The sequence below is a fragment of the Symphodus melops genome, assembly GCF_947650265.1.
Source record: "Symphodus melops genome assembly, chromosome: 17".
Lineage (NCBI taxonomy): Eukaryota > Metazoa > Chordata > Actinopteri > Labriformes > Labridae > Symphodus > Symphodus melops.
The window spans coordinates 21,870,411-21,894,903 of NC_136707.1; the positions used below are offsets into that span (position 1 = coordinate 21,870,411).

The following is a 24,493-nucleotide window of genomic DNA, read 5'->3' on the forward strand; positions in this document are numbered from 1 at the left end:
AAATATATATTACTATTGTAATAAAAATATTTAAGATTCAGAAACACACGATTATGATGTAGAAAATAAATAAATAAACATTTTTTTAAAGGCATCTGTGAGAGACACAAACTGGGGTCCTGACTGACGCTCACATTTTTAAGATGGCTGCCTCCATCTCAGGATTACTCAAACCTTGGACACCAAGGTAAATATCATTTTATATCGTTTTATTTTTAAACAGCCTCCAATAATAAATCAGCGGTGTTTACTGTTTATTTCATATAAATGTCATAATGTGCTTTAGAGCACATTTAACATAAATAAGAATAAAAGGACTTGAAAAGGCTCCGGTCAACCAACATGAATTTATTAACTTGCGGCTGTTATCATGCATTATTTTATGTTTAAAATATCTTGATTAAAGTTTTATGATAACAGAAGAATGTAATATTACAATTTAAGAGAATATTCCTCATTTATTTTATGTTTTTTTCCCCTGGTGTTTCTTTTTATATTTCTAAATGAAAAAATACAAAAATATATATGAAACGTCATTTTAAAAGTTCAAATTGAATAACAATGATTCATTTAAATGTATTAAATTGTTAAATATTAAATATGACTGCACTGTCTTTGTATCTGTCGGTCAGACATTTGATTTATTTGAAAATGATCTTTCCTCTTTGACACTCTGCTCTCTGATGAAACACGGTTATTAATAATAATAGTAATATTAATCATAATAATAATAATACATTGTTTATGGGCGACTTTCAAAAAACATAAGGACACTTTACAAGCATCCAGGGTTAAAAACTAAAAATATAAAACAGAAAAACAGAAACTTTCAAAGGAGATAATTAACAGTTTTACTGAACTAGTCTCCAACACGTGAATCGTTTTTTGAAACCAATCGTCTAAAAGTGATGTCTTTATTTTCATGATTGATAATATAAAATAACCGCCCTAGGTCTAAAAAAAAAAAAGAAAAAATCATTTACGAAGGAGAGGTATGAAGAACTACCACACAGTCTCAATATCAATCAATCAATCAATCAATCATCCTTTCACAGGTTACATTTCTGGTTATATAAAAACTGAGCTGTGGTGTTTATGTGTGTGCAGAGTGTTCCTGGTGAGATGGAGCAGATACAACCCGTACTATCTGGAGCCAGAGGTCAGGAAGGAGGCGTACAGCAGGCCGGAGACGGAGCTGAGCGCCGAGGAGAAGGAGCAGCGGGAGCTCAAAGTGGTCAGACCCATCAAGGCAGCGACCAGTGGAGTGACCAGCTCGGTCTTCAACGACCCAGTCCTCAGGTAAGAACCACATCAGGCCACCACCAGAGAGAGAGGCACTCTTCAAGCCTCAGGTTATGACTTTTTGTTTTTCTTTGCAGTAAATTCATCAACATGGTCATGAAACATGGAAACAAGGTCATGGCCAGAGAGATCTTAACAGACGTAAGAGAAGAAAAACAGTTTTCACTCTCAAAGAGAAGTTCAGAGACTGAGCAGTGTGTCCTCTTTCTTCTAGACTCTGGAGCACATCAAGAGGAAACAGGTGGAGAAGTACCACAAAGCACCGGCGGGGAAGAAGGAGGCGATCGAGTGCAACCCCTACGCCATTTTCAACCAAGCTCTCGACAACTGTAAGCCCGTCGTCGGGCTGGCCAGCATTCAGAAAGGTGGAAAGTATTACCAGGTCAGTGAAGAAGCAGATCAGGACAATCTGTGGCAGCCAACTTTCAAACGATGAAGTCTGATCACCGTCTATGTCGTCGCAGGTGCCCATCCCTCTTTCGGAAAACCGGAAGCGCTTCCTCGCCATGAAGTGGATGATCACGGAGTGCAGGGAGAACCGGCACAGACGCACGCACATGTACGAGAAACTCTCCCAGGAACTGTTGGCCGCCTTTGTGAAGGAGGGCAACGTCATCAAGAAGAAGATTGAGCTGCACAAGATGGCCGAATCCAACAGAGCGTACGCCCACTACCGCTGGTGGTAGAGTGACAGTGAGGGACACGTGTGTAAATAGTGAACAGTGTGAGGAGCGCCACACTGTCGGGACTTTTGATCAACGGTGACGTGAAGCACGACGGCATTTTTCATTTCAACAAAATAAAACATCAAACTGTGTGAAGGAAAAACTTCTAGAATTTATTCCAACAAATACATTTAGATCTGAAGTAAAAGCCAACCTTAAAAAATGGAATTGAGAAATGTAAAAATGTTCCAACAAGTTAATAAAAAATATAAACACATGTTTCAGTCGGCTCTGTGACCTGTAGGGAATATTAGTGTCGACAGCATCTAAACTTTAGTGTCTTCAAACGTCGTCCTCGTGACGATCTGTTTCATACAGCGTGAAGAGACTCGGCCTTCTTGTTATTTCTAACGTGCCATTTTGATATAAAGCATATTTACATTCAACGGTCACAAGCTTTGTTTTTAAACATTTCAGTCGGTCTGATTCTGCGGCTGCTCGCTCAGATTATCAACACGTGTGGAGTGCTGGTGAAACGGAAATCAGCCGTCCTCCAGCGACTGTGGCGAGAAACGAACACGAGGTCAAATCTCCTGCTCTCGTTGTGTTCGTCTTTTATGTTAAAGAGGAAAACTGTCAGTCTGACTCATTCATTTTTTTAATATCTGAAACAAAATCAATAAAATAAAGATCGCTGACTCGGGACAAAATGTTTCTGACTAAACCAACAACGCAGAAATCCAACTGGAAAAAGTATTTCAAAGCTTTTGTAAAATGTTAATACTAGTCTAAAATATTCAACAAAAGAGGTCAAATAGTGATTTGGAATTAAATGAAAAAGTTGGTCACACAACAATAAAAGCAAAGATCCAACCCGCCTGTCTGACCGGAACGTCTGCTCCGAAACTTAAACAGACTTTGAAATGTTTTCTCCCAAAAGGAATGCCTGCGAGATAATTTAAAACTAAATAAAAAAAAAACATCTTCAGCTTTTTCAGCTGTCAGCAAACGTTCAAACAAAGAACACCTGAATGTGGCTAAACCTCGTAAACAGAACTTCAACTCTGGGTCAACTATTGCACAATCCACATCCACGGCACCGTGAACTTATCGAACGCAGGGAACGCTCCGGCCAGCTCCTCAGAACCCTTCACTGACCCTTCTGGAGGATGTCCGTCTTTAAATTGCTGGTTTGCTAATCAGGAGAGGAGGTATCCACGGTGGGCTAACGCACCTGTCAAACATCCACTCAGCACATGCTAGTCTGCGATTTCGCTGTAGTAGTACTTGTGGGCGGTGCTGCTGAGCAGCCAGCCTCCGGCCCTGAACTCCAGGATCTCGAGCAGCAGCAGGCGAGCCATGGAGCTGAGGCCCTCTTGAAGCAGGAAGCCGTCTCGCAGCAGGAAGAACAGCTCGTCCATGCGCGGGGTGTTCATCTTCTCCAGCTGCTCTCCGATGCGATGCAGCTGCAACACGAGGCAGTCCACCTGCACGATCAGAGGGAAACTACTGAATATCATATCAACGAAGATGATCGATCATTTCAACGTCACAGTGGTCAAACGTTTGGGGGATGGAGCGGGGAGTGCTGGAGAGGAGTCGGAGTATTTTACCAAACAGGAATGTAATAAATGAAAAGAAAAAGATGTGCTCTGTTGTTCACCTCTTCTTCATTCATGAGAGCGTCAGGCTGGGCCAGCCTCATCAGACAGTCATACACAGGATGGACCAGAGCCACCATCGGCATGTTGTTCACCTGAATGTGAAGACGTATCAGAGAGAAGCATGATTCATACTGGGAGGTAACCGTGACGACCATCATCAGAGAGTCAAGCTGCTGAGCTGTGAACGAGGATGGAGGCTGAGCTAGACTGCAGCTGGTGACAGTGACCTTCCAGGTTTAATGTCCCAAACACACAAATCTTACACTTATTTAACTGCAGTTTAAAAACAAGGTGTTTCAGTTAAGCTGCACAGTGTTCGCGATTTTAAAAAGTGAATGTAAAAGAATCTAAAATAACATTCAAGCTCTTCAGTATCTTGGCCATGACATGCTGAAGTTTGAAATCTCCTGACAGGAAACAGCAGGCACTGACCTTGAGGTAGTCATAGATGTTACAGATGAACGTGACGAAGCACACCCACTCCTGCAGCGAGCGCCCCCGAGTCTCCTCGCGCTCCTTGAACTCCTGCTGGAGCCGGTTCAACAGGTTCCTCCTGAACACGCAGCCGTTCTGCTTGGCCTCGGCCTGCTCAAAGAGAGGTCAGGGTGAAGGTCGAGCACGGACAAATAAAGTCAAACGAAGTAGAGCAGGTGAGTCGGCTCAAGTTCACTCTACCTGTTAGGCATGGATGGGGTAAGAGGATTAAGGTTTTGGTTTCAAAGACTTAAATGACATGTTTAGGTCCTGCTCTGGTTTCTTAAATCCTTCTGTTGCACTGGTGCTCACAGTCTGGACCAACGAGCAGCTCCCCGTAAAGTGAACACTGACACGCACCTGAACGATGGTGTAGCAGATGCGCCCGGCCTCTTTGCTGAACACCTGGTCCTTTAACGACTGATCCATGATGACGTTGGACACCTTCTCCAGGTTGACCGAACTCGGATCTGCAATAAATGTAAACGCATCTTTACGGTAATCCTGTGTTTAAAGGAATAATTGTTGTTTGCTACATCAACATAAAACTGAAATTAAATGAAAAACATGAAAACGTGGACGTGCAACTTATCACCCTGCTTTGTCGAAAAGATCGAGGAGGGACATCCACCATGTAAATACAATGTCTACATTTACAGAGAACAGCGAACATGGGCTGTGCTGAATGCAATCTGGAGGATCTCACACGACTCTACTTCGAAATATTCAAATTATGCCATCGCTAACATGCACACCTTTCAAGGCTGTCTTCAGCAGCATCTGTGTGTCCAGGTCAAAGGCCTGGATCCTGTAGTCATCAGAGGAGTTCTCCATTAGAGATGGTAACAGCACCAGAGTCCCACTGTGAAGATAAGGATGAATGTTATTACAGCTTCCCACAAACACGGCTCTGCTTCACAAACACAGACAGACAGCACAGGACGATCTGTGTGACAACAATGAGCACAAAATCCTGTGCTGTCATCAAACTGACTGCTCTTTCACTGAGGGATTACATGTGGATACTTGGGTCCACCACCAGGTCACACCAGGGGCGTGGCCTCCCAAAATCCAAAACTATGATTGGCTACTTAGGCGGGTCTTTTAAGTGAAAATCAGCTATTTTGGAAATCTGAAAGCTTTCTTTTATGTGTAAGTGAAGTATATTTCATCTTATTACACTCTCAGTTGTATGTGTATTCGGTTCAGAAATACGTTTAAATTCCACTTTTAAATCTACTAAATGCTCATTTAATGGGGACAGAAAGAGTAAATAAATGTGGAAATAAATCTTCAACACAGTCAAATCAGTCTGGACACACCCCTGAGTCACCTGGTACCCCAAATCAACAGATTCAAAACAAAATGAACCGGTTTTTATTTTAATGTCTCTTTAAAAAAAAAAAAAAAAACATCAGCCACGCGGCTTTTACATGATGCACGCGCCAACGTTAAAAAGGGAAGCGTCAACGTTAAAACGACAGCTAGCTTAACGTGAAGTTTTACAGCCAACCAACCTTTACCTTCCAACTACGGGGCAAAAACTAAGTAAATGACCGGCAGAAATATTTGTAAGATAAGTCAATAAGGCAATTACTTACACCAGGAAAATAATTCAGCGAAAATGTGTCTGAATTATGAGTCAAATCTTCACATTTGGGCGATTTAAACCGCTCGAGGAAAGGTAAGAGGACGCTACTCTGTGTAGATTGTCAAAGCCTAAGTAATGAGACAAGAGAACTCCCTGCAGAGTAAGTAACGGTACGTTCCGTTTACCTCTCTCTGAGCTGGGAATGACGTCACACCCGAGCTGACCGTACTGAATTAACCTTTATTGCCCCCGGGAGGAATTTGTCTTGCACCGACACCATACAAACAAACATTTACAAGACAGCACACAATAAATAAAGCACATAAAACAAACTAAAGCAAAAAAGCTAATTGAAGTCAGCATTATATTGATGACTGGCTAATGCCATTGGCATTTTCGGACCGCAGGAACTTTTTCATAGTTCTAGGAACTATTGGAACCCTCCCTCTTTCATCTCTCTTGTGGATAATTCCTATTCAAAAGGCCCCGAGAACTTTTTGGTCAGAAAACGCCGAATGACGACGTGTTATTGTGAGGCATTTATGTATCTTGTTGCCTTTTTCGTCTTTGGGAGGCGGAGTACCACTGCTGCATTCAAATGCTCATTGGATTCTCGGAGTTTCTATTTTTTTTTAGATTTATAATCGAGTTTTAAATGTGTAAATTCATCCATGATATTTCAATGACTCGCTGCCCATTATTGAATTATTTCGACTTAAGGGGGCGTTTATGTGAGCTTCTTCAAGCTGATTCTCATTTATCCGATTATTCCGACACCAAGTAAATACCTCACTTGTTGTTGCCCGGAAGTAATACTTGCGGTATTTTGGGCGTGCAGCAGGGAGCTGTGGTTGCCCTGTATATGTTCTCCTGTGTTTTGTAGTCAGTGCTGTTGCAGTAGTTTTATTTATGAAGGATTTATTGAATAAGGTAAGTGTCTTTGCACCTCTACAGAGTAACATAGCCGCTCCATGTTTGTTGTTAGCTTAGCATAGCTAGTCCCAAGGTCCCACGCGTGTCCTTTACATGTTGTGATCATAAACTCATAACATGGGTATATGTATGACTGTTGTTTTTCTGTCATTACTTTGTTTTGTTCTCGCATATATATGAATATGAGCCTGCTGAAAATTTAATTTTATATATAACAAAAATCTTGTCATATATTTTATGTATTTCTATGTTTGTTTATTTTTTAAAGTCTTTTTTTATTTGTACTCTTGACATCATTGTAAATGAGGGCCTACCCTCAATGATTCGTCGAGCATAAATAAAGGTAAATAAATATGTTAAATGCTTGATAATCAGGATTTATCAGGAAATAATTTAAATACAGAACATCAGATGAAACACCACAAACAGGGCTGATCCATCGCTCTTCTTTTATCCTTTTTTGTTATACAAAATGTAAAACACAGCAACAAGTTGTCACCCTGCACTTCACAGCTCCTCCTGAATAATTTTATATTTCAGCCTCTTTAGCTTGAAGATATAAAACCATCTCTGCAAGATATTTAACCAGCAAACACCATGTGCTTCAGCATCATTCTTCTGTTTCTCATGTATGTTTGATTTAGAGAAAAATAATTCTCTCCTCTTTATTAAAAAAAAATATTAAATCAAAACATGCACCAAAAACATTAAGAACACTGAAAACCTCCCAAGTACTGCCGAGGTGCCCTTGAGCATGTCATCAGACCTCCAACAGCTCTGGCGTGCTCCCTGTGTAGCAGCGTGTAAGCACCCCATTCTGACATCTGTCATGTCCTCGTTCTCCACACGGTCCTGTTTGTGCATGTGTGTGTGTATTTCAGGAGCAGAGAGGGAGAGAAACCAGAGCTGGAGGTAACAACTGAACTAGCGTCTCCTCGTGTCTTTCTGCAGCACTGACAGGACTCTGAGGCTGTGGAGACATGGTGGGCTTTGACCCTTCGGCTCGGGGTGCTGCCCACTCCCCGGAGGAAGCAGCCCTGGCCGGGTCAGCTGCTGGGATGGTGACCCGAGCCCTCATCAGCCCCTTCGACGTGCTGAAAATCAGATTCCAGGTGAAGAGGTGTTTTTGTTTCTTACTGTGCAATCACCCGGATTTCAGTGACGTGTGCATGAAGGAGATATGATGAAAACAGACCCTTCACAAGACTGTATGCATGTAGGAATAAATCACACTCATCATCAGCTGCTTATTTAACTTACAAAATGTTGAAGACGATGTTTCCTTCGTGCACGTGTATCAGTATGTTTTTTTTGTCCTCACAGCTGCAGATTGAGCGTGTGTCCTCACGGACACCGGAGGGGAAGTATCGGGGATTACTTCAGGCGTCCCGCTGCATTCATTCAGAGGAGGGCCTCTTTGCTTTCTGGAAGGGCCACATCCCTGCACAGCTGCTCTCCATCTGCTTTGGAGCCGTGCAGGTGTTTGTCCTGAGAAGATTAAAGTGCACATCAACGAAAGATAAACCTTTAAAAGTATCATAAGCTGTTACAGCCAGATTGATGGAATTGTTGTTTTTTTCTCTGTGATCTGCAGTTTGCCAGTTTTGAGTTTCTGACTGAAGCGGTGCACAAGACGACGCCGTACGACAGTCAGACAGCTGGAGTTCACTTTGTGTGCGGCGGCCTGGCTGCCTGCTCTGCCACAGTGGTGTGCCAGCCTCTGGACACGCTGCGGACACGCTTTGCCGCTCAGGGTGAACCCAAGGTAAGAGCTGTCGCTGCAGCCGTCAGGATCTCCAGCTTCTCTATCAGTGACTTTATCAGACTATCTTCTCCCTGTGTGACTCCGCCTCTCCCGTCTCCTCAGGTGTACAGAAACCTGCGACATGCCGTGTCCACGATGTGCCGCTCGGAGGGAGTGCTCACATTTTACCGCGGCCTGGTTCCCACTCTGATGGCCGTGTTTCCGTACGCCGGGCTGCAGTTCTTCTCCTACAACGTCTTTAAAAAGCTTCTGACTCCGTCGTCTGACGCTGGGAAGTCTGGAGGTCAGTGGAGGTCAAATGAGAAGAGCAACAGATCACAAAGGCCACAGTTCAAATCCTATTTACTCAGCACCTTCCTCTTAATGCAGCTCCATGATATGTTTCATAATCTGGATTTGATATATCACTGCACCTTGATGCCTTGTGAGGTCTTTAATAAATCTGTTAATAACATATAAAGGTCAGTGTGACCCCCTGCTGTAGCACATCAACATTACAAACACACAACAGAAATTCTCCTGCAGACCAGTTTCGGAGCTTCGGCTTAACACGAGCCGACTGTTGCCCCCAGTTTCCCACAGTTTGCACTGATGATGGATCATGGTGCCACATAAACAACAAACTGAGGCGGGGGGGTTTCTTCATTTGTTTTGCATGAACACATTGCTTTAAAACTGAATGTTTTGATGACTGCAGGTCTGAAGAAAGAGTCAACTGTTGTTACAATCATCCACTGAAATAAAGAGGCCAAGAGTAGAAGCCAATAAAGCATCAATAATTCAAACCTTTTCTGTGTGAACACTTAAAGATATGAAAAGAAGAGCGGCCTCTTTTCACAGCAGGAGAGATGATTCACTTAACAACGTGCTCCTGTGTAGACTGGATGTTCAGTAGACGGGAGTGAATGTCTCTTGGGTTAGCTTACCTCACGGCCGCTCTGATGGTTCCACCTCAGAGTGAAGCGCCTCTTTACATTTCTCTGCAGCTCTGCTTCAGGACTCTCACAGACTCAAACTGACTCCACTTTTATAATCAATCTGCGGTTCACATGAGTGCAGCTTTGATTCATCACGCCGCTAACAAACGTGACGTATTAAAGCATCTGTGCGTGCATATTCCCTGCTTCAAGGAAACATGAGGAGTCTGATCTGTGGCAGCGGAGCCGGAGTGATCAGCAAAACCATCACGTACCCCTTCGACCTCTTCAAAAAGAGGCTGCAGGTGGGCGGCTTCGAGGCCGCCAGAGCTCACTTTGGACAGGTAGGCACTTCCCCTTCATCTTTCATGGTATTCAGAGGTTCACGTGTGTCATTCTCTCGTGTGTTTTTTTGCGGCGCAGGTGCGGAGCTACAGAGGCCTGGTGGACTGCACGCTTCAGATCGCTAAAGAGGAGGGGCTCCGAGGTTTCTTTAAGGGCCTCTCGCCCAGCCTGGTGAAAGCGGCGCTGTCCACAGGCTTCACTTTCTTCTGGTATGAGTTTTTCTTAAATGCCATGCGTAACCTCAGGGAGCGTCAGGAAACAAAAGACTCCATTCAAGACTCGGAGGAAAGATGACGGATGAAGAGCGGCTCAATCACGCACATCAGAAAACAGACTGGCGCTTTATTCTTCACTTCCTCCTCACACACATATCAACCTGCTCAACGCTCTTTTCTCTTTGTTTACATCCAGAGATGGTGAAACATGACCTCATCACGTGATGTATTGTTGTTTTCTTTTTTCTTTTATAAACTATTTAATGTTTCCCTCTGAGTGTCGAGCTTTTGGGTCGCTTGCTTTGGAGAGATAAACGTCATGATACGTTTGATGTCTTTGCACATTTTGAAGCTTCGAGTTGATGTCGTTACCTGGAGCTTCGTTCAGTAGATAAAAGGCGGAGGAGGATCAGGATTAGTGTTGATGTGTATAGACAGAAACGCAGTGAAGAGTTTTGATTTGAGTGTAATCGTTGGTTTCATAGGATCCATTGTGTCAGAGGTCAAATGCACAGCTTCCTGTCCTGCTGAGGGAACTTTCAGGTCATCCTTTTTTTAAATAAAGCTTTTTTTTTAAATAAAGACTCTGAACCTCTGTGCAGTGTTTGAACATGAAGAATGATGCATGTTTGTGATGTCATAACGTCACGTGGTCAGTGATAAATGCTCTGCTGAAGGGTCTTGAGTAGGGAACAGGAGGGTTGTCGGTTCAGGTCCTGATGTGGACTAAAGCATGGAAATGTCCCTCGAGCAAGGCACTAAACCCCCGACAGCTCTGAACTTTTTACAACTGAACCCAGAAAAGACTGAGGTGATTGTTTTTGGCCCTAAAGAGGAAAGGTCAGAGGTCAGCACTTGTCTTGAATCCATGTCCTTAAGAACAACAAATCAAGCCAGAAATCTTGGTGTGATTATGGACTCAGACCTCAAATTCAACAGCCACATTAAGATGGTAACAAAATCAGCTTATTACCATTTGAAAAATATTGCAAGAATCAAGGGTTTTCTGACCAAACAAGATTCAGAAAAACTTGTTCATGCTTTTATTTTCAGCAGGCTGGATTATTGTAACGGTGTGTTTACAGGCCTTAGTAAAAAATCTGTCCGACAGCTGCAGCTGATCCAGAACGCAGCAGCCAGAGTCCTCACCAACACAAAGAGGGTGGAGCACATTACACCTGTGCTTCAATCACTGCACTGGCTGTGTCAGAGGATCGACTTTAAAATCTTACTACTGGTCTATAAAGCATTAAATGGTCTTGGCCCTAAGTACATGTCAGATCTACTTGTAGAATATAAAACATCCAGACCGCTCAGGTCCTCAGGAGGAAGTTTACTCAGTGTTCCCAGAGTCAGAACCAAACAAGGTGAAGCAGTGTTTAGTCACTACGCTCCTCAACTGTGGAACAAACTCCCTGAACAACTGAGGACTGCCGGCACACTCAACTCCTTTAAATCAGGCCTTAAAACTTTGTTATTCGCTCAGGCTTTCAATTAGAAATATACTGTCTGCCTTACTGCAACACATTCTTCCTTTTTTGATAGTTTTAACAGTTGTTCCTTTATCCAGTATTTTCACCTGCATCCCGTCTTTTAATGATGTATTTTGTATTCTTTCCTTAAGCTCTGTTTTAATGTTTTTCTGTTTCTATGTCTGTAAAGCACTGTGAATTGCCTTGTGTCTGAACAGTGCTATATAAATAAACTTGACTTGACTTGACTTGGCCTGAAGCAGCACCCACTCTGACCTTTTTAAAGGATGTAAAATTAAAAGGAATTCTTTTGTTTACAGCACATATTCAAGTATAAGACACAAAGACTCATCACAAAGTCGTATTTACAACCTTTTATTTCATTTCCTTTAACGAATACAAAAATCATCAAGTGTAACTTCAAAATGAACGATACAGCAGCCACGTAAACTTGAGCCACATGAGCGAAAACTCTGTTCAAGCACAACATCGAGAGCGACGCCAAGAAAACAAAGAAATCACAAATGTTTGTGAAGCAGCCTCTGAAGGAGAATCATGCAGGTGGAGAAGTCGTTTACAGACAGAAATCACAACAAACAGCTCGAGAAGAAGACGCTACCCAACTCTTCAAATACACCGAAAGACGACTTCATAGCAGCACGGATCGTCTGAAAGTCGAAACCTCACAAGTCGTGTTCATAGACTATGTACAAGAATACAACTCAACTGATACGGTGGCCCACAAGGATCTGTCCACATCATACTAAATACTGCAGAAACAACAAGCTCCAGTTAAGAGAGCCAGAGGCCCCTGATGTGTGGAGGTAAAGAAGAAAGGAGATGGAGTGAGGGAGTATTGTCGACGCACCCTGAGCTTGGATTAAAGTAAGTCGATGCTGCAGTGGGATTCATGTTTCTGAGGAATGTACGCTACACTCGATTTATTAGACTCCGAACCGCGACGCTGTGTGAAATATAAAGAAATAGAAAAGGAGGATTTGCAAAACATTGAAACTTCCATGAAGACCACCAGGCTTTTATTTCCTTCAGTCCATGACCAGATCCCGCCTTCGTTTGGGTTTAAACGAGACGAGTCTTTCAGAGAACAAAAAAAGTTTACACCTGAAGGAATCTTTAACTCTCTGCACTGAGAGAGAGAGAGAGAGAGAGAGAGAGAGAGAGAGAGAGAGAGATTAATCTGCAAACTAATCAGCACTAAAAACATCAGGTCTTCAGACTGAGAGCTGCCTTTTTTGTCGAAGCAGCAGCTTGAGCAGGCGGGTAAAAGAGACTGGGCCATGGGCATCAGAGTGCTTCACTCAAGCATCCTTTTCATAAAATTTAAATGAGAAATATTCAACAACAAAGGCGATTTATTTAAACACCTGACGTGTGGTCTTTGGAGTTTTTTTTAGGGTCTCATTGTTTTGCAAATCATCAAAATGTGTTTAATGGTCCCGCGTGGTCGCAGCTTGTTAAAGCTTCCCGGGACATGATGTGTTTCTGTTTACATTTTACACAGCGTCCAAACGTGTGAGAAAGCAGGGTTGTGTTTGACGGATGATCCGGGCTGTTTATTAAGAGGAGAAGTTGGAGCCTCCGTCTATATCTCGACCCTCACTGAGTTTTGGGTTCAGTCTTCCTGTGTGCACCTGTGCAGGTAGTCTGAGAGCTTTGCAGTAACGCAGGCGGGTCTGTGGGAGCTGGGAATCACCAGGCGGGTGAAAACGTCTCCTTCACTTCAGCTGGCTTCAGGGGGCATTGTGGGATGTGCTGGGCAGGCATCCTCGACTGATTGGACGGGGGGGTTCACAGGCGTCTCAACCTTCGCTCTCATTCGGGCTGCGGACTGGAGTTCCAGGAGAAAAAGCTGGGCAGTTTGAAGAGCGAATCCCTGCGGCCCGGGTCAGGCAGGGTCAGGGTCTCGGGGGCAGACTTCTTCCTGGGACGCTCCTTTGGCACTGACAGGAACTCGGGGGCTTCCGTGGAGAGCGGGGTGGACGGGGCGCTGTTGGGCCCGCTGCGGGCGCAGGACGGCAGGGGGGTCTCTGAGATGGAGATGGTCGGGGGGAACGTGCCGATCTTCAGGTTGGTGGCTTCTTGTGTGGCTCGTTCGAACTCCCGGACCTCCTCCATGGTCATGTCTGTTTCAACAAGTTTCACACTTTCAGACAGTAAAGCAAACAGGACTTGGACTAGGAGTTTACCCTCGATACCCTCTGAATGACGGCTTGTTAATGATCAGGTAGAAAGTTCCTGGACAAGAATTATGACCTTAATATGCTTTAGCTAACTTCTACAGTAAAAAGGCCCAAAACATGCAAAGTATGTTGATCTTTACTCTGTAGGGAAAAGTCTGAGTGACCCATTAGCTTTAGACCATGTTCATGTAGAATGAGGTATAAATCATGACTAATAAGCAGCCAGTATGCTACTAATTAGCATGCTAATAAGCTACTAGTTCACGGTGAATTTGTGACCTTTATTTAAAGTGTTACTCTTGATTTTTCTGCATGTATTCAGGTTTTAGTGAACCTTTGAACCTGTGCTTGTACGTCACTTACCAATCCACTCATCCACCCAGGCGAAGGCCTGTCTGTGTCCTAAAAGCAGGACATCTCGAATCACCTGATGAAGAAAAAAACAAACGGAGAAAATACATGAAGCACAAGGAAGCGAGGTCGCAGAGGAGGAGAGATAACAAGGGACAAAGTCAGAGAGGAAATTCAAGGAGAGAGGAGGTGAATAACTTAACTGTGACGGCCGTAAAGCTTTTAAAGTTGTAAATGTTTCTGTTCACCCCCACGGGGACGTGATTAATATGAGTCACTGTATGAGTAATGGCCCTGTGTGTGTGTGTGTGTGTGTGTGTGTGTGTGTGTGTGTGTGTGTGTGTGCGCCTCAGGCAAGGAGAGCACAGGGACGGTTCAGCCGAGGGACAGATGCTGCGCTGGGCTCGGTGAAAAGGGATTTTGGAAATGGAAGATATGAAGTTCAAACTGTACAGAGGTGAAGGGAGGTGATGCAGGAATTTCTGCAGGCTTTAAAAAGAGCAGATAGCTTAGAAGGCAATAATGAAGAAATGGGATTTGGTTCATGTCCAGGTGACTGAGTGTCATGTGTTATCAGAGCAGAAAATGAAATGCGTCTGCAGCAGGCGCGGCGGGGTCAAAAAGTTTGAATGAGTGTTTCTGAAAGGCATCTCCAGGACGAACACACAGAAAACCTCCAGCAACAACTTTGTGTTTGACATCCTGACCTTGTGCACAAACTGCTCCACTCGTGTTTGCAGGCCCCAGACTTCAAACTTGACGGAGACCAGTTTGTAGGAGCACATGATGGGGTCCTGGGTGTTGATCCATCCTTCCTGCAGGAGGCCTCGGCTGGTCTTCTTTGACTTAAAATAACGCAGGTCCTACAAGGCCGGAGACAACCGTTCACAAAAGTCAGACATTCTTCCTTTTAGCAGGATTTTTTTTTTTATTTCTTAGGATTTGCTTGAGCATTGTTGCTCTCATGAAACTGAACGAGGCTCCGTGTTTATTTGCATGTAAATCAGGAAAAGTGACAAGTGGCTGCGCCTCGAGGTGCCCACTTGTGATTGGATAATCCTAATACCTGCTGTAAACTGACCCTATGTGTTCACCTATACCACCCATGTCGGCCCGCTCCTCTTATATAATAGGTCAACTGTTTACCTGTTCCTCCTGGCATTACTCTCAGCCTATAGGACAGGCTCACCTGCATTCATTACAGCCTCCTGCAGGCAGCAGCCAGTCTGCACAGGGAGGTCACAAGTGCTGTGTGCATTAATCAGCTCTCCCCATGGACTCATTATGCTGTGGCACTCTGTCGTCTTGGGGTCATGCATGTAGCTCTGAGTGCGTCAAAAAAATTAACAACGGCATTTATTATTTATTTTTTCTTCACAAAAAGGCATGTCAGCTTACATGAGACTGAATGATCTGAAGTGTTTTCTCTTGAATACATGTGCTGCTGTTTGAAGACATCTCTCTGTCCATCATAGTGATGCATACAGACTCTTCACGCTTCATGTGAGGAGCTTCGAGCTGGTTACGAAACAGACTGAAATTAATACTGAAGCCTCTTTGTGGCCTACAAAAATCAAGATTAGTCATACCACCTTCTTTGCTGGCGTCATACTCGACGCAAACTTTTCCTGAAGTCTGACTCATAGCCAGCTGAAAACTCCTCTCAGGAGCTTCAGAGAGCAGACACACTCTTGACCAGCAGAGATCTAGCACACAGATTAAAAGACTTAAAAAAAGGGCATTTCCTGTTGTTGTTTTCTATTCCTGTCCAGCTCCTTCTGCACACAGAGACACTTGTTTATGTGTGAATGAATAATGTAGCGGGCGCTGTGATGCATGGACAGGTGCGACTCCCTCAAAGCTACCCGTCTTTAAATTCAGAAGATATTTACTTCAGCCATGTGAGGTCTAATTTTAGCTCAGGACTGCAGCTCGCTGCTATTTTTAGCTCTGAGAGGGGAGTATAAATCCTTACAGGACGGCGTGTGTGTGTGTGTGTGTGTGTGTGTGAGAGAGAGAGAGAGAGAGAGTGTATGAGGGGGGTGTCTATAATAAAACACTGCAGTGACATCATGACCCGTCCTGATTATAAAATCGCTTCGCTTTGATTACCATCGCACCCTGAGAGACGGACGCACACATGCATACAAATGTCTTATCACAACGGCATGTCCAACACACACACACACACACACACACACACACACACACACTCGCTCTCTAAGGAGGCAGATGGGCGGCGGGTGGTCAAAAGATGAGCTGAGAAAGATGACACACTGGTCTGTTTATGTGCTCACACTTCTTCCTTTGTCTTCAGTCCTCGTTTCACTCCTGTCCTGTCTCCTCACATCTCTCTCCTTGACCCTCCGTTAGCTCTGCCATGTGTGCGTCTATTTATTTCATCTGCGCTTCTCTTCACACGTCAAACAAAATGTTCGGGACTTCGACACTTCTGTGCCGAAATATTTGTGCAGTTTAGACATTGTGGGCGACATTGTTGAGACATAAAAATAAGAAATCAATCAACTTTGGGTCCTTGGTGTTGTGACGACACACACACACACACACACACGCACACACACACACACGCACACGCACACACACACACACACGCACACACACACACGCACACGCACGCACACACACGCCTCACCTCGGACTCCTTGTAGTGGCGTTCAGGGATCTCGTCATAGACGATGTCCAAAAGACAAACCTCCGTCTCCTCCTCTCTGGGCTCGTTGCTGAAGATCTGAGGAACAGGCACAGATTGAAAAAGTGAGCCAGATCAATAACGCACTTTGAAGGTCGACAAATGTTGCATGGTGATTGGCTGTGATCTCCCCGCTCACTTTGGAAGGCAGTGAAGGCGAACGCAATCACAAAATGTTTCAGAGGAAAGCAGAGTTTCTAAGTGCTGCTGCAGGAGGGGTTTGACAAGAAGGTGACGTTTCCTGTTCGTGTTGAAGGTCCAGACGACATTATGAGCTGCTTCTGGCTTCACCTTCACTGAACAGAAGTGAGCATGAATGTGACTCACACGGTCAGGGACACGACGAGCGATCAGTGCCTGAGTCTGACTCACACAGGGCCAACAGAGAAATGTAAGCCGGTCAGACGCTGCTTTCAAAACGACTTCCTGCGTCACAAGAAGTCAGCCACACTTCAAACCTTAATAAAGGCCGATATGCAGAGGTGGGAAGTACGAGCGTGCAGATGTTTCTGTGATAACTTTAAATTCAAAGTTTGAAGTGTCTTGTCAGACAGTTATCACGACGCAGCAGCAGATTCAGAGGGAAGAAATCCACACGATTTATGGCTCCTTTTTACTTCCATGACACGATGTTCAGTTACCTTTGCAGAGAAACATCGGGCAGTCTGTTCGGGAGAACTCTTTGTATTTTATACTGTAAATAAACTTCTGAACTTTGACTTCTTCCATTTTTCATACAAGTGTCTTCTGTTGTGTGAAGAGTCATTTTAAACTGTGAATGAGAAGAAGCTCCTCTTCTCTTACGTCCAAAACACCCCCACTTGTTACAATCCATTCAGAAATGTGAAATTATGACCCCCGTCTGTGAAACCACCACAAGTGTGCGTGCAGCTCTCACGAGCCGCCACACGGTGGCGCTGCGGCCTTTTGTTTCCAGTGACAGCGTGGATCGAAGCGGCATTACATAACCTTTAGATTTGTGTGAAGTGTTACAGAAGGAGAGGCATTTTATTTTTTTTTATTCTACAGCTGTTTGATTGGAGTTTTTTAATTTGCCTTTGAGCAGTTCCACATGCATGGGACTGATGTCTGGGACTTGTTGCTGTAAATGAGGCTGTTTTTAAAAAAGCAGGGCGGGAGGGGAAGTGTTAATCATTTCTTTAAAGGTTTTTCTCCCTTAACGACGGCTGATTCTACATTTTTAGTCACAACAATGTTTCCACACAGGGAGACATCAGAGACAAGTCAAAGTGATTCTCTCTGGGGAACATTTGAAGAAAAGTCTTGATTACAGTGATTAAAAATCAATCACTCTTTATTAAGAGCCTTTGTTACCGTTATTCATCATGAGCAGAGGGAGACGGGAGAAGGATGGGGATAAAGGGGGGGGGGCATAGCAGCAAGTCGTCCCCACGACAACCGAGGAGCTCAGGAGCTCCCAGGAAAATATGTGGCAAAGCAAAAATCCTGCACACTGCTCTTACTCGATGTTCCACAATGTTTTGGTCCCTCTGATCCTTTTGTCAAATTCTCTTTCCAGGATCAACGTGGTGATGTTTGAGTTCCTACGCTCGCTGTGTGAACACCTCCTTTAAAACCACAATGATCCACACTAATGAAAACAATAACCTCTTCATGACCTTCCCTTTAAAATAAGACTGAGTGATGCAACAGTGGAGCAATAAGCATTTGAACGTGAAGATCGAGGAGTGATGTGCAGGAAGGGAGAGGGGAAAATAATGGACATTGTTCTAAATGCTTCCAACACAAACACATGCTGATGCGAGCTCCGGTCTCTTTGTCAGATTTAAACTGAGGCTCTACTCACGTTGTCATTGCTGCCTTTGTTGTCCTCGTATTTGGTCTCGATGTGGATGGAGAACTTGGGCAGGAAGGAGCACTAGAGCGGACAGAAGAACACAAATCCAGAAGGTCCAGTGAAAACCTCGTCAGCTGATCATTAAGAGCAGGACGAGGAGCGTGACAAAGTGTGTGTCTGTGTTTTATGAGCCAAACCAAATGAGCGATTAATGATTGATTTTTTTTACGTTTTTACTGTGTAAATTTACCACACACACACACACACACTTAATGGCCCGCGGCTGTGTTGACTGCTGATCATCAGCTCTTAAACGCGGCTGTTTTAAAGCCAAACAGTTTAAAAGTTATTATACAACCAAAGAGTGGAATACGGGTTACATAAACTGTTGGTGTCGTTGTGTGTGTCCGCGTGTGTGTCACAGCAGGACAGAAAATAGCCGCGCAGAAGAAGAGCCAAAACACCTCATGCTGAGAGCTAATGTGGAAGGGTCAATCCTTCAATATTTACGTTCAGTTTGTCACTTTGGCCTGATTTAAAAATCTGTAATCTGTTCATTCTTTTTTGTATCAACATCTAAAGCAGTCACTGCTCATAGAAACCAGATCTGTCCATTCAAACACGTCGTACACCAAGGTGAGGAAGCTATGTGATGAATCTGAGTGCTATCAAGTATCAGCAGAAAGTAAGAGGGTCTAGGATTCACTGCTAAATGTCTCTCATCGTCTTTTTAGTATGGACATTTATTGGACATATAGATAGGTGTCTTCAGTGAAGATTCACTCGCCTTCCTGGGTTGGCGGGTGGTGAAAGCGGCATTGTGCCTGACGGTGTGCTGCTCTATGATGGATGCAAACCTAATATGAAAAATGACTTCAGCAGCAACTCTGTGAAATATGAAGGCGATTAAATACTCGCTTATTTATCTGATTTAATAAAGTAGTCTCCAATAATCTGTCAGTAAAAATAAATCTGGGTTTTATGGAGCATGTAAGAGATTAAGTTCGTCTAATATAGCTTTAGTGACCAGGTGTTCATCAGTCTCAGCCCTGAAGATGCAACTCTCAGGTCAGACTTAGAACGCCAAGTTAAGACCCACGTAGCTTCAGACCAGCCCCTGGTGTTTGTAGTAAAAATAATGAAAATATGTCTAAATGTAAGTGACGATATAAAAGACTCTCAAATACTTCAAATGCTAGAAAAAGGTGCTTTGCATCCTCAGTATGAAAAAAGTGACCCCTGAGCGTGCTTCCAAAAGGACAGGAGAAACTGCCCGCTCTTCTTTTCTGCCACGAGTCAGAGCAATGATGTTAAAAAGCTGAGTGCATTCACTTCTTTAGCAGCAGGATTCTCAATGCAGAGTCCTCGACGCCTTTGAGTTGGTTAAGAAGTCTGTGGACAGACTTAAAACATTTGTTTATTTTTTGATTATTCACCTGCAGAAAGGGACTCTAAACCCCCCTCTCCAGCAGCCCTGTTAAACTCATCTATTATTCCCATCTGTGCTCCTGTAGTCATCCAATAATAGCTCCATGCCAACGCGACCTCAATGATGAAGCTTATTAAGCGGACCGAATGTCAGCTGATCATTTCAAAACAAACAAAGTGGAACTGAGGCAAAGGGCACAGCTTTTTTCTGGAAACGATTTTGTTCATAAATCGACGCATGAGCATTTTAATGTAACGTGACGATGCTATGAGCTCAGAAGTCAAACATTGATCTGAGACCAGATCAATGGAGCGACAGGTTTACAATGACTCACCATGAAATAAAAACCTGTCCGTCACACAGTGACAGAAAATGACCCTTTGCTGATGCTCATTCACACCGAGACTCACATTGAGTCATTAAACAGCAACAAGATTCATAAATAGGTAAATACACAAATGCACAGCATGTTGGGAACTGAACTGACTTTGTAGACGTCTGTCATCGACATAACCTGAGCTGAAGGGCCACCACAGAGTGTGTCCGTCAGCAGTGTGGATGTGTGTGTGCTCTAATAAAGGGACGAGTGAGAGAGAGAGAGAGAGTGAGAGAGAGAGAGAGATTGTGTCAGGCCCAGGTGATCTGATTGGACCAGCTGATTCCTCTGAGAACAACGGAGGCCGGACTTATTCGTAGAAGCGTGACTGACTACTAAACAAAGTCATGGGCGTTACCGTTGCTCACTAATCTCGTGCATAATCTCACCCACGTTTCTCCAACAGGGAACAAAACTTCCCCAGTCTGAATCCGTCCCTTGAGGCCGTGTGAGGTGAGACTCCAAAAACACTCTCGATATACATAAAAAAAACCCACTTGTTTGTGTCCCTCTGTGTGGTTAGTGACTCAACATTTCTGTGTGCTCTACACCTACAGCTTTTTTCTAAGAAGGGACTTTCACTGACACTCTTCAGTTTTTTTTCTGGCAGAAAAAGTTGCTCCTCCACTTTAAAATCAGCTGTCATGACCTCCCTCAAACATCCAGATGTTCTGCGTGTCTGTTCACTCTCCCCGGGGAGACATCGGCCAGCGGCTGATTTTATTTGTGCTTCATCGATGTTTCCTCTCTGCAGTGGACATACGGTGGGCAGGCTGGATGTTCCTCTGATTTCCCAGAGCAAATCATTAGTGCTCTTTTCTCAGCGACCGTTAATCAAGGAGGTTTCTTAATGACTGCGAGGGGAAATTTGCTTGATTAGTCGATATTGAGCGTTGGGATCGGGGCAGCGGGGGGTTCAGGTGACGCAGCCGACGAGTGCTGAGGTGAAATCAGCGGCTGGAAGGTGACAGGTTGATTTGACTTGGCTTTGCATGTTCAGGAGCTCTGGAGTAGAAATTGAAAAAAATAAATATCTGATTTCACATGAAAGCGGCTGAAATGAGATTCCTTCACAGGGCGTCAGTGTTCACCCTCAGGGACACGACGACGAGGAGGGAGAGAAGAAAGGGTGCTTCTTTTGCATATAAAAGAGACATGAGGATTCATGTGGATTATACAACCTCTGTATGACGCAAAGGCTGACCTCCAACTCATGAGGGGTTTCACACATGTGGCTGAGTGACTGAATCAATAGTTGAGGTTAATTACCACTCTTGGGTACCTTATTATTGACTGACTATCGTCACATCGACCACAAAATAACCACAAGGAGGAACGATAAAACATGGCGGTAAGTCGACGTTGATGTTTAAAAAAGACATGTTTCAAAAAAAGGTTACCAGGAAAATGTCAACGTGTGGGAACCAAAAAAAAAAAAAAAAGCAAAAGAATCTGAGACAAGATGATATTTCTGTTTGATTAGATTAATTTAGCTGTGAGCACAATCTGATCAATAAAAGGTCAGAGTAACAGACGCAGAATGTCAAACAAACAAACTGTCTCTCTGCAGACAAACCCTCAGACACGAGCGCTGCTTCTACGTGATGTCATTCTACGGCGAATGTTATCCTCTTTACTTTTTCACTCATCTGTAATCTAGTGTTTAATTATTTATAACTGTGGGGTCAGCTGAATGTTTGCAGCTCTGGAGAGAAAGATTATCTTGTCATATTGCATCGTATCAAACGTACCGTATCGTGTGGCATCATATCAGGTCATGTCGGATTGCATCCCATCGACTTGTAAAGGAAAGAATTCTTTCATGTCTAAGTTTAAGAATCTAAAGTATCGCATCATGTCGTGTTCGCATCCTTCTGTTTCGCACATATTCAAGGCTCTCCTCAGTACCTTTCTGATCTCCTACACACCTACACCTCTCGTCCCTCCGTTCTGCCTCCTCCACGCTCCTCGCCACACCTCCTGACCGCCTTTCATCAATCGGGTCTCAAGCCGTCTCCGGAGCACTCTCCCTCAAACCAGCCGTGGATATAAATCTCTCCCCACAGCTCAAAACACTTTTTTAGATCATCAGCTCACTCTGTCTGACCACGTCCCTCTTACTGTTGCTGTTTTTGTTTTGATGTGGTTGATTGTGTTCTTGTTTTTACTGCTCTGTCTATAAGGTGACCTTGAATAAAATGCATTATTATGATATTGTGTTGTGTTGTGTGGTGCGGGATGTCCACTAATTGGATAATTAACATTTCAAGCCCCAGCTTCTCGGGTCTGCGTGTCGAGGAGTCCGCAGAGTCTAAAATTCCTCCCACAGGAAAGTCCTTGGTGTGTGTATGAATGACTTATTTAGTTTAGATCTCGACTCGCAGGTCGACAGCCTCTGCGTCTATTTGAATGCTGAAATGTGAAAAGATCTTCTAAAGTGCATTCAACTCACCCATTTTTTAAACCATGTGAAAAAGCATGAAAACACACTGCCGCATCAACATGAGGCCATTATTCAAATCAAGTCATCAAGCCAGTTCAACTCACTCAGTGTTGATGCACAGCTGTACAGATGCACATAACATGACAGATGGTGCAGTGAGACACAGTCCCCCCCTCTGGACTGGATTTTATCACCTCACACCTATTTGTTCCTGCAGCTTAATGAAGCGTCTCCCCCCTCGTCTTTAACCTTCACCACAAAGTTTTACATGTTACAGATTAAAGTCCGTGTTTTTTTTTTTTTTGTATGTGTGATGTCCAAGTACTCACCGTGTACTCTGAGTGTGTTCCCAGCAGGCCGCATCGTTGTCACAGACAGAAATGGGAGGCGTGTGGAGGAGGCGGACGCCGAGAGACGACAAAGGCATCAAACAGGTTCAAAGAGAGAGATAAGAGGAGGATAAGAGGATATTTAGTTCAGGATGCAAAAAAGGACATTACACCGCAGAAAAAGCACTCTGGTGTTATCAAGCCCATTTGGTCCCACTCTCTTTCTATGAAGCTGTGAAAGGAGGCTACGTGTACGATCTGCATGGTCCTACTCTGGATGAACTTAGTCCAATGTGTTTTTAACTCCTTAGAGACAGTGTCTTATTATTTATCTGTTTTTATAGGTCGTATCAGCAGCACACATGTTCCCATGGAGGATTTCATGAATGCATGAAGTGACTTTGTATGTCAGATAATTCAAACATTACCTGTGATTGTGTACGGGTAATAGTTCCAAGCCTTCTCTGTGACATAGAAAATTTTGGGGACCACCGCTCTGGCCCAGCTGGGAAGTTTGCTGAAACACACAGAGAAGGAAAAGTTGGAGAATCAGAGGCTGAGACAGCTGATGAGACAAACAGCTTTTTTTTAAAAAAATGTTATGCTGTTCATTCAAATGGAGTTCTTGTCTCTTCTTTTTGGCCCGTCACCTAAAGAAGTAATGACATGACATCCAGCTGTGTGAAGACACACACACACAGGGTGGGGGGGCTTAAAAGGCAGTCACGACGGCCCCAGGTGATCGCGATGATTACACCCTGAACCCTGAAGCAGACTTTCACCAAAGTCTGCATCTAAAGAGGGACAAAGACAGTCAGAAAGTTCAGAGACGTAACTATTAGTCAGCTCAAATTGATTTCTTTAAAAAGTTGCAGACAAGTTGTCGTGAACCTTTTTTGAGGACTCTAAATCAAAATGCAAATGACTTCGACAGGAAGTGGAAACCTTTGTTGGCTGGAGGGAAATTGCCGAGCCCCAGATTTGATGGATGAATGACTTTAAAGGTGAATGAAGCAAATTTCTTTAGAGTTGAGAGGTAACCGAGTTCAGATAGCTCTTTTCTGTTAAAGATGATACACCACAGTGAGGAGGGATCAGGAGTGCTACTTCAAAACTTTCAAAAACATAGTGCTCTGTGAACATACGGCCAACAGTGCACATACAGTACGAAGGGAGAGTATCAAAAAAACCCAACATGAAACGCAAAAGAGATGAGGGACGTCATTTTCTTCTCTAGTTAAAATGATATCAGTGTAAACATTTTCCACATATGAGGTGACGTGACCGATTAAGGCTGTCAAGATTATTAATTCTTTTGTTACCAAGAGTTTTATAGCCACACAATCTCTTGATATTTATGATGGGAAGAGTGAGAGAGAGAGAGCACAGTCTACATTGACAACGTTTCAGTATAAATAATGGAAGAAAAAACACGCTCACCGTAAAACAAATGGGTGCAGAATCCAATAAAAAGGCTGAAACAAGAAAAACA

The 24,493-nt window shown here is 43.8% G+C and overlaps 4 protein-coding genes across 10 annotated transcripts in view; 2 read left to right on the forward strand and 2 right to left on the reverse strand.

Moving 5' to 3' along the window:
* The first annotated feature begins 88 nt into the window (after nt 1-88).
* mrps7 (mitochondrial ribosomal protein S7) lies at nt 89-2,244 on the forward strand. The gene is made up of 5 exons (XM_079365705.1): nt 89-187; nt 1,108-1,299; nt 1,380-1,443; nt 1,517-1,684; nt 1,767-2,244. The coding sequence occupies exons 1-5, from the start codon at nt 144-146 to the stop codon at nt 1,986-1,988; spliced, it is 690 nt and encodes a 229-aa protein (XP_079221831.1). The 5' UTR covers nt 89-143; the 3' UTR covers nt 1,989-2,244.
* mif4gdb (MIF4G domain containing b) lies at nt 2,120-5,842 on the reverse strand. Its single transcript, XM_079365706.1, has 6 exons — nt 5,707-5,842; nt 4,861-4,967; nt 4,466-4,575; nt 4,064-4,216; nt 3,631-3,723; nt 2,120-3,454 (listed from the first exon to the last, which is right to left on the reverse strand). The coding sequence occupies exons 2-6, from the start codon at nt 4,937-4,939 to the stop codon at nt 3,227-3,229; spliced, it is 663 nt and encodes a 220-aa protein (XP_079221832.1). The 5' UTR covers nt 4,940-4,967; nt 5,707-5,842; the 3' UTR covers nt 2,120-3,226.
* Nucleotides 5,843-6,464: 622 nt separating this feature from the next.
* On the forward strand, nt 6,465-10,445 carry slc25a19 (solute carrier family 25 member 19). Of its 2 annotated transcripts, none has more exons than XM_079367050.1 (7): nt 6,465-6,626; nt 7,511-7,741; nt 7,953-8,108; nt 8,224-8,394; nt 8,497-8,677; nt 9,525-9,655; nt 9,735-10,445. In XM_079367050.1, the coding sequence occupies exons 2-7, from the start codon at nt 7,610-7,612 to the stop codon at nt 9,948-9,950; spliced, it is 987 nt and encodes a 328-aa protein (XP_079223176.1). In that variant the 5' UTR covers nt 6,465-6,626; nt 7,511-7,609; the 3' UTR covers nt 9,951-10,445. The 2 variants fall into 2 exon arrangements, with proteins under 2 accessions (XP_079223176.1, XP_079223175.1); XM_079367049.1 differs by having other exon boundaries at nt 7,581-7,741.
* Nucleotides 10,446-11,702: 1,257 nt separating this feature from the next.
* The window catches only part of pitpnc1a (phosphatidylinositol transfer protein cytoplasmic 1a), a 38,092-nt gene continuing 25,301 nt past the window's right edge, over nt 11,703-24,493 (reverse strand). For 4 of the 6 annotated variants that reach the window (XM_079367047.1, XM_079367044.1, XM_079367048.1 and 1 more), the window contains 7 exons: nt 23,430-23,518; nt 23,002-23,009; nt 18,434-18,505; nt 16,549-16,644; nt 14,603-14,758; nt 13,908-13,971; nt 11,703-13,487 (listed from right to left, as the gene is read on the reverse strand). In XM_079367047.1, the coding sequence (XP_079223173.1) occupies nt 13,177-13,487; nt 13,908-13,971; nt 14,603-14,758; nt 16,549-16,644; nt 18,434-18,505; nt 23,002-23,009; nt 23,430-23,518 (796 nt within the window). In that variant the 3' untranslated portion in view covers nt 11,703-13,176. The remainder of the gene's footprint in view (nt 13,488-13,907; nt 13,972-14,602; nt 14,759-16,548; nt 16,645-18,433; nt 18,506-23,001; nt 23,010-23,429; nt 23,519-24,493) is intronic. The other 2 variants (XM_079367045.1, XM_079367046.1) reach the window with 1 other exon arrangement.